This window comes from Lepisosteus platostomus, chromosome 17, assembly GCF_059453375.1.
Source record: "Lepisosteus platostomus isolate fLepPlt1 chromosome 17, fLepPlt1.hap1, whole genome shotgun sequence".
NCBI lineage: Eukaryota > Metazoa > Chordata > Actinopteri > Semionotiformes > Lepisosteidae > Lepisosteus > Lepisosteus platostomus.
The window spans coordinates 17,020,135-17,033,810 of NC_142627.1; the positions used below are offsets into that span (position 1 = coordinate 17,020,135).

Genomic DNA, 13,676 nt, shown 5'->3' on the forward strand with positions numbered 1-13,676 from the left:
GAGTTTCACCTCACCTTTAAGCCTGTTGCATTGCATTATATACTTATATCCACTATTGGTTTTAGATATAGTTTTCACACACATAGCGAAAAACCAATTTTCTACTCATTGCTGTGTTTATACTACATATTTCCTGAATCTAATTAGATATACCATTGTTTAACTAAAAAGAGCTCTAGTTTAGTTAGCTCTAGGTTTCTGACTTGTATTAATCTGTAATCTGTTTAGACTAAAGCTGCTAGAAAGATGGAAATGTAAATAGTAAAAAAAAATCTTGAACCAACTGGCTAGTAAGTGGATTATAGCAGCATTAATGTACCAGGACAACGAATAAGTGCTGCTCTGTCGACGACACAACTGAAAGTTATTTTATCCAGATGACTCTCCGCTGCCCGCCTGTCCCTTCTGAATTTGTATCTAATATCAGCTACGTGTCTTGTGCTTTGTAATATTTTTGTTAATGAGTTTTAGGATAAAGTACCAAGGTCCATCACTGAACTCTGAAATAAATATGCAACAGGAAAATTGTGTTAATGAAAGTGAATTAAAACACGATGTAAAGCTAAAGCAGGAGCTTTACTGTGAAAAAGAATCAGTTTATTCCCGAAGTGAAAGACCTCTGAAACTTTATTACATCGTTGTGCATGCGTACGGGAATTGAATTCCGCTCAAACCTGCAAGATGATACACTACCACAGTCGACCAGAACAAGCCTGCAAACGTGATGACGTAAACGTTTCAATATCCCGAGTAGGAGAAGAAAAGGTACAAAAGACTCTCTGGGCATGTCAAAGTGATCGTGAGAACTACTTGAACTGGTTGCAACAGCTGCTTTACTTTCTTTTGCCTTCAAAATACATTTTGGGGAGAAAAGTCTGTCGGAATGGCTGTGCGGAGTGTCGGGCAGGTGATTGCCCTGTCCTGTGTGCTACACGTGAGTCTGTCAGCCCTCAGTTTCTCCTGTCCAGGGATCTGTAGGTGTTCAGAGGACAGCATCATCTGTACCAGAGAAACACAACTCGCATCCAAAGGGGACTTTTCTTATATTAGAAATTTGTAAGTACTGTATGCTATCCATCCCTTTTGCAAGTACTTCTCGAATACTTTTCGAATTCCGTTGTTAGAAATACAGTTGTACAGAGGAATATGTAAATGTGATTTAGAATCTATGCACAGAACGTTGTGTCATCATAAAATGGTTGTTTACTTTATCATACATGGGTTTTTTGAAAGTTAAAAGTATTAAATTTCTTCCGTTATTTGACTTGTATTACGTCTGTCAGCTTGTTTGTGTTACTCAAAGGATAATAGTTACTGGAGTTGAAAAGGAGCACGACATGAGGGAAAATAAGTTTCCCACGAATTTTCTTAGGAATTGATTTCTTAAAGAAGCAAACTGTTGCGTTGTCAATAAGAAGAAGTGCAACAGTTTTCTTTCTCTTCTTACTTAGGTTATTTATTAGGTATGAATCACTTCTAGTTTGCATTAAGTATTTGAAATATTACTTCGACGTTTCAATCAGTGATTGTGCTAGAATCACTGTTAACGTATATTATGTGGCAATATATACATTATCGGAATGGGTGACTAGGTAATTATTCTTTAACTGAAATTAAAAACTGAAATTGAGACACACCCTCCTTCATCTATTAGCAAAGAATTGTGTTTTGTTGTTTGTTCTGATATGACTTCCACACTACCATTAAAATGAAGTTGCACTGTCATTAACAAACTGTACAGGGATTGTGATTCTCTTTTATCTCTTTTATCTTAATTTGCCTATATCCACAGATTTTAAATGTTGATTCAAAAGTGGCTAACTAGAGCTGACTTATAAGTTCAGGTCACCAATTGTTTTAACTGTTCTCTAGTTGAAATACTTCAGACATGTTTAGGGTTGTATGAAAACTAGTCACTTCTGTAAATAACTTATCTGTGAAATGCTCCCTGTGTTTAAATCCATTTTCTTTTTTTTTCTAGAAGATTAACTCATCTTCCTTTCGAAGAGATCCAAAGTGGTGCTTTCACTGGACTGATCAATGTGTCGAGAATGTGAGTTTGAAATCCATTTGCAGTTCTTATTAAATGAGTTTTTTATGAACAGTAGCCCTGTAAGGATTTGATTTATGAAACAAAACAATCTATTCCGAATGTGATTAATGTACTGTGTGTCTCTTACTGAAAATACTGTGTCTAGTGGTAAAAGACTGTATTGCAGCAAGCATGTTAGATAAGACCGTGTACAGCATCAGGTAAAACAGGTTGCAGTACAAAGTAATGAAAGTGCTGTTGCATTACTTCATATAAATAAGCTAAAACTTGAAAATATTTTTGTCTTCTGAATAACCTGTCTGGAGTATGTACTTAATATTTTCAAAAAAATGTTTTCTTCTGTGATCATTTTAAAATAGTGCTCTGGAGAACTCAGTTATATATTTCTGAGACGCTTGCTCAAGAAAATGATGTTCATTTGGATATTGGTAGGTTTGTAATAAGAAAAGCAGATCCAATGCTTCTTTCCTGAACTGACAAACTGATGGCCAAATCTATCTGATGGGGAGGGTGTGGGATTTTTTCTTCTTTTCTTTCTTTCTGGCATCTTCTTTAGGGTGTTTCCTGCTTTGCACCTATCCTTGCGGGCATTGTATTGCATCAGAAAATGGTTGGATGAATGGATTTTTAAAATGGTACTTATAAAAACATTGAATCTTTAAAATACATTTGCAGAGGAGTCTCAAGGGTGTGGCAGTTAGTGCTTTTGGATTCTGGACTGGATTGCCTTGAGTCTGAAGTCTGCATTTTCTGTCTGTGGCCCCATGGATTTTTTCTGGGTGCTCCAATGTCTTAACACTGTCCAAAGAGATCTTGTTTAGGTTCACTGGCATCTCTAAATTGTCTCATGTGTCTTGTCCAGGATGCATCCTGCTAAGAACATATTAGATGGCATACGTTCCAGCTCACTGTGAGCCTGAATTGGAATAAGTAGTTATTATAATTGTATGGGTGGGTCTTTGCAAGAAAAATGAATGCAAATGAATATGTATTGGTCAAATTTTAATATGTTCTGGTGATGTCTAATGAAACAATTTCAGACACCTGTGAAAAGAGCATGTTAGATATGTAGGAAGGCAGCCATTGAGCAATTTATTGTACAAATGGACTCATTATACAGACTTGACAAGAACAATAGTAACATCTAGTAACAATGTTTGCCTCTGGTTGTAATACAGAATGAACACATCAAAAGAAACATTGTTTGGATGAAGAAGGTGAAGTGCATTTTTCATTTAAATTAGAAAATGTCATTACCTATTTAAAGAAACAAAAAGGATTCTACAAGAACAGTAACCTGTTAATATGCACAAAAGCACAAAGACAATTACCTGGGACCCATTTATTAGGCCTAGCAGCATGTGTCTTGTTTACTGTGTGATTAAAAATTTAAATAAGAGGAGCAGGGATTGCAGAGTGTTTCAGGAATCTGTGCCAGTAGCTGTGACTGTCCTTTGCTGAGGAACCAAAGGCTCTACTTCAGAAAAGAATGTACACATCAATCAATAGATAAGTGCAGATGATCTATCAATGCATTTGTGGATCCTTTGCTTGGCTTCCCATCTACCCCTCTCCTTCCTAGCAGGCCCTGCTGTATTTCAGTTTTCCATGTGTTTGCATTGATATTCTTGCCATCTCAAGAGACAACAGAATATTCTCTGACGTGTTGTAATAAGGACTATAAAGTATAATATTGACAAATGTATTCGCAGTGTGAAAGATTTTCTGGTTGTTTAAACAGTCCAACTCACGTGAGTGACTCGCATTTTTAAGAATAAATTATAGCAAGATGCTTTACAGCACACAGTTACTGACCAGTTTCTCTGAAATGCATACATAAATGAATGTTTCAGTAAAAAACAAATTACAATGCAGGATATCATTATTGGCGCCTTTCATTTTCTGAGCTCAGTTTTTGACCTTGAAGACTTAGGTTTTTTGTACAAATGTTTTATTTTTTATTAGTTTATGATAAGGAACAGTTAAGAGCATTCTAAATATTGCAAAACACTGCAGCAAGTTAACTGTTTTCTCCTTTGCTCTGCATACTACAATCTATTCATACTACTTAACATGCTTCTGCGTATCACCTCCCTTAAAGCAGTTTTATCCATACATTTTAGTAACCACTTTATTCGTTGAAGGTCACAGTGTATCGGAGCCCAGTCTAGCAGGCACAGAATGCACAGCGGGTCTACACCCTAGACAAGACAACAGTCCATTACAAGGCACATACACTGGGACAGGGGCAGTTTAGAGATGACGGATAACCTGGAAACATGTCTTTGGACTTGAGGAAGCTGGAGACCCTGGAGAAAACCCATATTGACATGGGGAAAATATACAAATTCCATATAGAAAGCTCACCCAGACCAGAATCGAATGCAAGACACAATAGCTGTCAGGCACTAATTGCCACTGTGCTGCCCCTCAAAATACAATGACTGCATAATCAAGACAAGAGTTTAAATTACACTTAATACAAGGCTCTGCACCTGACAATGCAAGGCACAAGCTCATGTCACCTGTAAATAGTAATTATACCTGTATATGCCACCTGGGCAGTATGAACCATAGTCATTTTAAACTACGTTATTGCTACGACTGACAACAGCTCTTTGAAATTATACCATCATGCAGAGATAAAAATATGATGATAATCTGAGTGCCTAAAAGAGCGTTTATAAGTGTTTTTATGTTTGGCAGTTCTGAGATATTCAATTTGTGTGTTGTACTTAAAACAAGAAAATTACAGCTGTTATACACTGGTGGCGCAAAACAGTTTGCCATTGTACATCTTAAAGAAAGTTTGAAAACAAATTTTAAGTGTGTGAGAGAAAACAAGACTGGGAGATTGTAATCCATTGTGGAATGTTATAATTATCTGTGTGAATGGGTATCGAAAACTCTTTACACTGGCTGTGTAGATGACAGTATGAAAATCCAATTTCTGTTTTTCTTTAAATAGCATTTGCATTTGCAAATACAATTGAAAGGACATGTTAATTATGGAAAAGCGCACATCTTCTGAAATTATAATTAAGGCAGATGCAAAGACTGCGGACAAAAATGAAATTAGGTTTCTGAAACGAAAAGCACTGCCGCAATAACAGTGACGCCATTAGTAAGGAGCTATTACAGACAAGGTCAGGTCAGTGTCTTGTTTATCTTTTGAACCTGGAAGCCATTTATTTTCCCTGAAATGTGGACTTATGGGTTTCAAATGACATGATCAGAAGTAAAGAGCATCCATTCTTAGTATATGAAATTTGGAAATTTGGCTGCACACTCTTTTATTCTTGCAGTTGCTTGTTGACACAAACCAATGTTAATCATTACTGTTTCTCATCAATATAATACATTTCTAATAAAACACTCACAGACAAGTAGCATGTGTGAGTGTGGCCACCATTAGAAACAATACAAGCTGAAAATCTGCAGTTCACGGCTGCTACATGATAAATGTAGCATCAAGCATTCAGGATGCCATCTACCACTACTAGCAGAATTCTGTAGCACCTAAACACTCCTGACCAGGCCATTATATGTGTTCTGTTTTAAACAAGAATTAGTGTATTGTTCTGCACATCTTTGTGATGTGCATTAACATCATCTATATAAAACTGTGATTCATCACTTAAGAGGACTTTACTTCACTACTAGTGATTCACTGAGGTACTTCTTCCAACATACAGTAACAATGGCACAAAGGTGTTATTCTCTTGATAATCGTGGGGCATGTTAGCTCTTTTCTGTGCATCTTGTCTCCTGTGCCCAATTAACTTTTACTAATTAGGTGATTGAGTACTTATGCAATGTCAATCGAGTGTTTTATGGTCAGTCATAAATGATCTGTTAATCAAAATGACACCAGAAACATTTTATCAATATCCAGATGGATATTTATTATTTTTTAAACATACAGTACATGTACAGAATAGAGTGATATGATGCTTTTGATGGTCAGTTTATAACAAATGCTGCAATGAATGCATTGATTTGTGAGTAACAAAAACACAAACAGCGTATCCGCGCAATAATTACCTCTGATAATTTCTCCTTGTCTCTGTCACAGCGAAATTGTCCAGAGTGATTCAATCAAACGAATAAAAGGACAAGCATTTGTGTATCTCCCCAACCTTTATGAAATGTAAGTGTCTTTCTGTTCTTGATAATGACATTTCTACTACAGTATTAATACCGAAGACTTGCTGTAAAAGAATCGTGTTGATTAAATGGAAAAGAGGAGATTGAGAAACCTAAACAAAGGTTAATTAAATTTCATGTGGAGTCCAATTTGTTGTTCACAAACAATGTTCATGGCAACCCAGACTAAATCTTTAAAGTTAAAAGAAAACACATGTTTAAGCCATTAAACACAGAATAATGCAGCAATATTAGGTTTTGGTTATGTTATTGTCTTAAATGTTTGAATCCTTACTTGTTTGTTCTGTTCTTTCTTTTTAGAGTAATACAGAATACAAATCGGCTTGTGGCCATTGAGAAGGGGGCATTCACTAATCTAACAAAGTTAAAATATCTGTAAGAATTGGTGTGAGTTTGTTGTGATAATGTTCCATGTTTTCGTAATAATGTCCAGTGTCTTTTAGATAGTAGGATTTCCAATTGCTTGCATTGTGCCATTGTCTGTACTTTCCACCTTTATTTTTAAGAAGTAAAGTATTGTTTCCTTTAACCAGGAGTATCTGTAACACTGGAGTCAGAGTGTTCCCTGATCTGACAATGATTTCCTCGCTGGAATCCTCCTTTCTTCTGTGAGTATGCAGCAGGCTCACCTGGAGCCTGATAACTGTTGATTAGACCTAAAATGCTGATTGCCCACAACCACTGGAGCTAGTCTGATCATCTCACTAGCCTTTGTTTCTCCAGGGAACTGGGTGACAACATGCACATAACCACAATCCCACCCAATGCCTTTCTGGGAATGACAGAAGAGTATTCACTAATGTGAGTAAAGCATCGGGAAGGTAAATCTGTGAAGAACCTTCTTTATCTTAATCACCTTTACTAAGGTATAGAGTAACCTTTATGAATAGATAACGTTTAGGTTTTCCTTAAAAATCTGTTTCTTGTTTTTTCTAAATAGATCTGCCCTTAGAGGTACTCACATCTTATATTATATTGGCTTAATAGTGCAAAATCCTCATACTTCTTTTGGCTAATTTTGAAATTAATTAGGTTTGCTGGTCTGTCTTACCACAAGATGGTATGCAGGTCTCGTATCTTGAACACATATACAGCTTTGATGTGCACAACAAACTCATCTTCTCTGCCGATGTGACGTGCATTGCACCATGATAGTAAGCCTTTAAAGAATCAGTAAAAATTAACAGTGGCTTAAGAACATGAAAAAGTGCACTGCATGGTGTATAGAAAAGTAGGAATCCTAAATGGCTACACAGCTGGAAATTATGGTAGTTCAGCTAGTGGTAGACTAATTAATCTAATGAAGGATTCAGTCACATTATTAAGAGTTTGAGCAGAATTAACTAATATTTTTTCCTGTTATGACCAGGTATGAGTATGACTGTTGCTGACAAGGAATCAGCAAGGATTCAGAACGGAAAATGTAAACCATCTCAGACACATGCAAACTTCAAACTGAAGGCATCCTAGTTCAGACTTGAACTCAAGAGCCTAGAGCTGTAGTACTAATTGGCAATGTGCCATTTCATCCAAAATGCAATATTAGATTCAGAATTGTAAAGGTTCTGAGAGAACACATATAGAAACTGAGTACAAAAAGCATATGTTTTCTCCCTCAGTTTCACTGAAGGAAAACGTTTCACTGTTTGTTTTTCAGGAATCTTTTTAAAAATGGATTTAGAGAGATACAGAGTTATGCATTCAATGGAACAAAACTGGATAAACTGTACGTATTTCTTTTTTCTCTTCAGAGCTATCCATAAATGATATAACAGTAAGCCTCAAAAACAGCTTGACAGTCTGATGTGATGAAATTGACTTTCATCCCAGAGCTGCTGGAGTTATCCAGAAAACACATCATACTTTGACACTATTATTTCAAATATTCAGTGGGGTGGTAGTCTCCTGTAATCACTGGTACTTTATGTACCAGTAAATACATATCTTTCAGACAAAACATTGATTATAATGTCGGTGCAGTGCTGTTTTCTCATCTGTACCATATATTAGTTTTGTAAAACAATATTTTATCCTTCACTTTTGTTTCCATATACAAATGAAAGAAGTGAAGGCTCAACAAACTAACAATGGATGTTTATTGTAATGGATAAACAACATGTGGGGTCAAATCATAGAAATAGGTTTTTATGAAATGATTATTCTACATGTACAATTGTGCATTTCATCTTAGAAGATGAAGATGGTTCATGTCTAGAAGATGGTTCATGCCTTTTCACTTGTGAAAATACAGTATCTTCCTGCAACTTCCTCACCTTTAGAGGAGAACTAAAAATATAACGTTTATTATTAATGCTAGTCTAATTATTTATCCCCTTAAATGAATGTTCCCAATATTAATCTGATCCATACATAACACTACATTAATGGAAGTTATAAACTGAAGTTTGGGAAGGATAACAACGAGTCAATCACACACAGCTGTACCTAATCACCACCATCCATCTCAGCCATTCCTCCTCCACCCCATTTCCGCCTTGCAGCTGTCCCTGGATCACTCAGCCTGAATGGGGTTTGAGCCTCCTCGTCCTGTGGCTAGGAGGCTGCCCATTAACCAAGTGGGTTAAGCCAAACCTTAACATAATGCCATATTTTAAATGATACAGATCTATTTTAAAAAAAATTCGTATCTGCCTAAAACGAAGTTTAATAGTTATTGCCTTAAATTAATTTCTCTTTCTTTTAATCCTAGAGTTCTTAAAGATAACAAGTATCTGAGAAGAATTCACAAAAATGCCTTCAGTGGAGCCACAGGACCCAGTATTCTGTAAGTTATTTGTTTTTGACCTTATATACTATAATGCCACCAATCCCTTAACCTAAAAAGGTCCATACTATTTACTTACAGAGTAAAAGAAATATTTTTTGTTCACAAATGTTACATGCTTTGTGGTTAGAGAGGCCCAACAAATATGGCAGGCAATATACTAAATGTGAAAGGGTTCGAATTCTACAGTCTGAAATCATTGTTATTTTCACTTGCTTATACCTCATGTCATTATGACCTTTGCTAATGGACTCCCATCTTATCAGCTTTAATTGTAGATGATATATATCTTGTCACATCCTAGATGCTCTGTATCACAAGAAATCAAATTGTTCCACATGAGAGGAGACCAGATATGTTTCTTTATCACTGAATCTCAGTCGTCCTGTCAATTTATGAAGAGAATGTTTAAGAGGAAAATATTTAACCTGGACACTGTATAATGCTATTCTAAGATAGTCATCCAGTATTGAAAATATTCCATTCGCTAGGTAGATCATTCCTGCTTGCAACAAGGTGTTAATACAAAGCAATTTCTTAAGCCCTGTGAGAGAACTATGGTGCTAGCTTTTCCCCGACAGTAAAGTTGGGTTTATTTTTCTATTTCTCAAAATATAAATATCAGTTTACAGCACAAATATAAATTAATTGTACCACAGCCTTTTGCTTCTTTCACACAACAACCTGTAATTACATCTATATGGCATGTTTGACAGCTCAGGGAGAGAAGGCAGACTAGGTATCTTCAGCAGCTGTCATGACTGTAAGACACCAGGCCTGAACACCACTAGGAAATGCATCCCTTATTATTACATGTCATTCACAGCTGACAGTGTGGCATTGAAATGCCTGGTCATTCAATAGTGGGTTAAAGCAACTGCAGGCGATAGCAGCCTCAGAGTCTACACTTTCTGTGTGTTATTGCATTGTAGCTATTTTTGGTTATGCAAATAGGCAGGTAATATTGTAACAAAGTTGTATCACTAACAAACCATAGCTATTAAAAAAAGAAAACACATGTGATGATCAAAAAGTTGAAGGCTAGATACAAGTTCATGCATTTTAATGTTTTTTTAAGATGAACATTTCTTAATATTTGTTTAGTGATTTAAAAAGGATGTTTTAACTTAAGGTTTAAGGTAAAAATACCCAAGGCAACGTGATCTGAGCATCACGGGGCTCCTCTTTTTAGCTGAAAAAACACAATTACACTTCTGTAACCTACGAACCAAAATGTAGCAAGGTTTTTTTTCAATCAAAACGGAATTTCTATGTGAGCCTATTCGTGTCATCCAGGCCAATGTTCCTGTGAAGCGCTCAAGGTCCAGTGTAGGGGTGTGTGTGTGTGTAATAGTACAGTACAGCAGTGTGTTTTTCAGGGACGTCTCCTCCACAGCATTGCAATCGCTCCCAGCCTGGGGTCTGCAGTCTGTGAAGGTGCTGACCGCACGTTCCACTCACGCCCTCAAGACGCTGCCCCCACTGGACAGCTTCCTCAGCCTGCAGGAGGCCCAGCTCACCTACCCCAGCCACTGCTGTGCCTTCAGGAACTGGCATGCAAAAAAGGAGTAAGCAGGCTCTTTATACACTGCCACACACAGTGTGCGCAGGCTTGACTGCCTGTCTCCACTGTCCGTTATGGGACCAAAAGAGAGGACCAGAATATGAAAACAACACCATGAAAATGATAAAATGATCAATGGTGTAGACAAGTATCAATACAACAATGGTGTAGGGAGTGTGAAATAGTTTTTTTGGTTTATCAATATAAGGGGTTTGTTTTTCCTTTTTTTCCAAAGCGTGCGGTACATTTTCCATCAACATTGACCAAGGTCTTTTACAGTGGGGCAGGTTCTGACACAAGTTGTTTTTTCCCACAAAGTTACATCTTCATTTTTGTTGATGAAACACGTGCTTCATAAACAAGCACAGGGGGCAATACTTTAGGACCTGAAAAACCTTGTACTGCTTCTGGTTTTACTCATTTCTTTTTTTTCCCTTGAAAACAGCTTACGATTTACCAGTATATTTTAAAGCATATGGTTAGAAAAGTCCTCTGCACTTCAATGAATTTTCTGTGTGCACTTAAGTTAAGCCTTTGAGAAGAAGGCGAAGTTTTAATAGCACTGCTAAATCATTTCTCCACTGAAGCACTATTGCAATCTCTCTGGAGTGGTTTTGTAGGAGAAAAAGAGAAAAAACTAATCCTAAACTAATAAGGCTTTCATTTTCTCTCAGAACAGCCACACTACCATGAGACTGAACAGAAAATGGGAGTTGTGAAATTTGAAATTTGATTAGGAAGATTTATAACACTAAATATGCTTCTGTGACCTCTGTAGTTACTAGAGATGTTGTATATTTCACAAAAACCCCAGATTTAGAAGCAATAAAAGCATTATGCTAAAAGGTACTATAAACATGAAGAGGAATTACAGACGTATTTACTGAGAGGTATTAGAAACGCAACAAATATTATTGATTTTAATACTTATTTGTTGTGTTTTTAATTGTTGTCTGTATAAACATTTGAAGTTTTACTAAAGCTGTGTAGTGCCTATAGACAAAATTTAGGAAGTCTCACATTTCATGCTACCTAATATGAACCATTTTTCTCCTTTTTTACACAGAGACAGAGCCTTTCTGGGATCTTTTATGAACCTCTCCAGGCAGTGCCCAGGTGTCGCAGACCAGGAGAATTTGTAAGTCATTTGTATGTTGACAGAAAACAATAATACATTAAAAAGAAAATCAGCTAATTAGCTTCTTAATGAGTTTCCAAGAATCCTTTCTGCTAATCAGCAAAGCAAATCATTATTGTGATAACAGGTGTGCTAAAAATGACACTTCTCAAATGCAAATATATGTATAAAATTCCATGAGTTAAAAATAGAGCCAGTCAGAATATCTACTGTGTTATATGTATTAAAGGAATGAGCCCAATTAATTGTTTTGTAACATTCATTTCATTATTCATTTTTCACTAATTAAGAAATGAGGAAAGATTAACAACAAGGGAGAGCACAGTTGGGTTAAAAAGTACCAGTGTAGTAATTATGTGTACATTTTTATAATGAATATTGACAGTTTTTGGCATCCAATGCAAACATATTTAATGCACTTTAATTCATAAACCTTGCTACTGTACTTACTGTTTCTATTAATTTATTGAATTCTGACTTCAGATATCCCTCTGACAGTGGCCTTCTGTATTCAGAAGACAGCAGTGATATATTTGGTATCAATTTCCACTATCCAGACCTTGAATTGTGCGTAACAAACACCCATATTAAGTGTACACCAGAGCCAGACGCCTTCAACCCTTGTGAGGACATCTTGGGCTACAACTTCCTGAGAGCCATCATCTGGATCATAACCATCTTTGCCATTGCTGGGAACTTTGTTGTGCTCCTCGTGCTGCTCACCAGTCATTACAAGCTCACCGTTCCACGCTTCCTCATGTGTAACCTTGCCTTTGCTGATCTCTGTATGGGCGTCTACTTGCTTCTTATTGCCTTTACTGATTACAAGTCCAAATGCCAGTATTATAACTATGCCATAGAGTGGCAGACGGGAGCTGGCTGCACCGTTGCTGGCTTTCTGACTGTGTTTGCCAGCGAGCTCTCGGTCTACACGCTGACTGCGATCACCCTCGAGCGCTGGCACACCATCACCCACGCCATGCAGCTGGAGCGGAAGCTGCGCCTGCGGCACGCCACAGCCGTCATGGCGGGCGGGTGGGCGTTCTCACTCCTCATGGCTCTGCTACCCATCGGCGGGGTGAGCAGCTACAGCAAAGTCAGCATGTGTCTCCCGATGGACATCGAGACGCCCATGGCTCAGGGCTACATCGTCTTCATCCTCGTTCTCAACGTGATTGCGTTCTTTGTGATCTGCACCTGCTACGTGAAAATCTACCTGACAGTGCGCAACCCCGAGCTGGCGACCAAGAACAGCGACGCCAAGATCGCCAAGAGGATGGCAGTGCTGATCTTCACGGACTTTCTCTGCATGGCACCCATATCTTTCTTTGCGATTTCAGCTGTGCTCCGCATGCCCCTTATCACCATCAGCCATTCTAAGATTCTTCTGGTCCTCTTTTATCCCATCAACTCCTTTTCAAACCCTTTCCTTTATGCAATCTTCACCAGGGCATTTCGAAGGGATGTCTTCATACTACTGAGCAGGTTTGGGTGCTGCAAGGCCCAAGCCGACCTCTACAGGACCCGCAGCCTCTCTGCACAGAGGTCAGCAATGAGAAACGCCAGCTCGCTCAGCAGTGCCAAAAGGAGCTCTCAGGCGATTCTCTCCCTGACTACCTTTCCGTGCCAGTGTCCTGCAGAAAAAGGCTCAAATGGACACTGCTGCAAGCTACCCTTGAGAACAATCTGAAAGGGATTTGTGTTAGGGAAGGCTGGGAGCTCGCAGTTTGAATTTCAGGGATTTTATGCAGTTGGTTATAAAGGACTGCTTTTACAATACAAAAAAGCACAAGTAGCTTTACTATGTTTTGAAGAGACATTGAAATGTTAATAAAACCCAAACCAGGAGTGAATAACTAAGGTGCTTGATTAATACACAAATATATATTTTGTGTAGTATTTTTGTAATAAAGTCAAAATATTGGAAGAAAATCTGCTTCACATCTATTTTTAATAGTTCTTTACCAGT

At 37.5% G+C, this 13,676-nt stretch overlaps 1 protein-coding gene across 3 annotated transcripts; it reads left to right on the plus strand.

Moving 5' to 3' along the window:
* On the plus strand, positions 1-13,639 carry LOC148646253 (lutropin-choriogonadotropic hormone receptor-like). 3 transcript variants are annotated; one of them, XM_088609745.1, is made up of 11 exons: positions 1-1,056; positions 1,982-2,053; positions 6,129-6,203; positions 6,521-6,595; positions 6,754-6,828; positions 6,944-7,021; positions 7,878-7,946; positions 8,931-9,005; positions 10,385-10,573; positions 11,636-11,707; positions 12,206-13,639. In XM_088609745.1, exons 1-11 carry the CDS (start codon positions 884-886, stop codon positions 13,395-13,397), a joined length of 2,145 nt encoding a protein of 714 aa, XP_088465871.1. In that variant the 5' UTR covers positions 1-883; the 3' UTR covers positions 13,398-13,639. The 3 variants fall into 3 exon arrangements, with proteins under 3 accessions (XP_088465871.1, XP_088465870.1, XP_088465872.1); XM_088609744.1 differs by having other exon boundaries at positions 3-1,056; positions 12,191-13,639; XM_088609746.1 differs by lacking the exon at positions 6,521-6,595 and having other exon boundaries at positions 3-1,056; positions 12,191-13,639.
* The last annotated feature ends 37 nt before the right edge of the window (positions 13,640-13,676 follow it).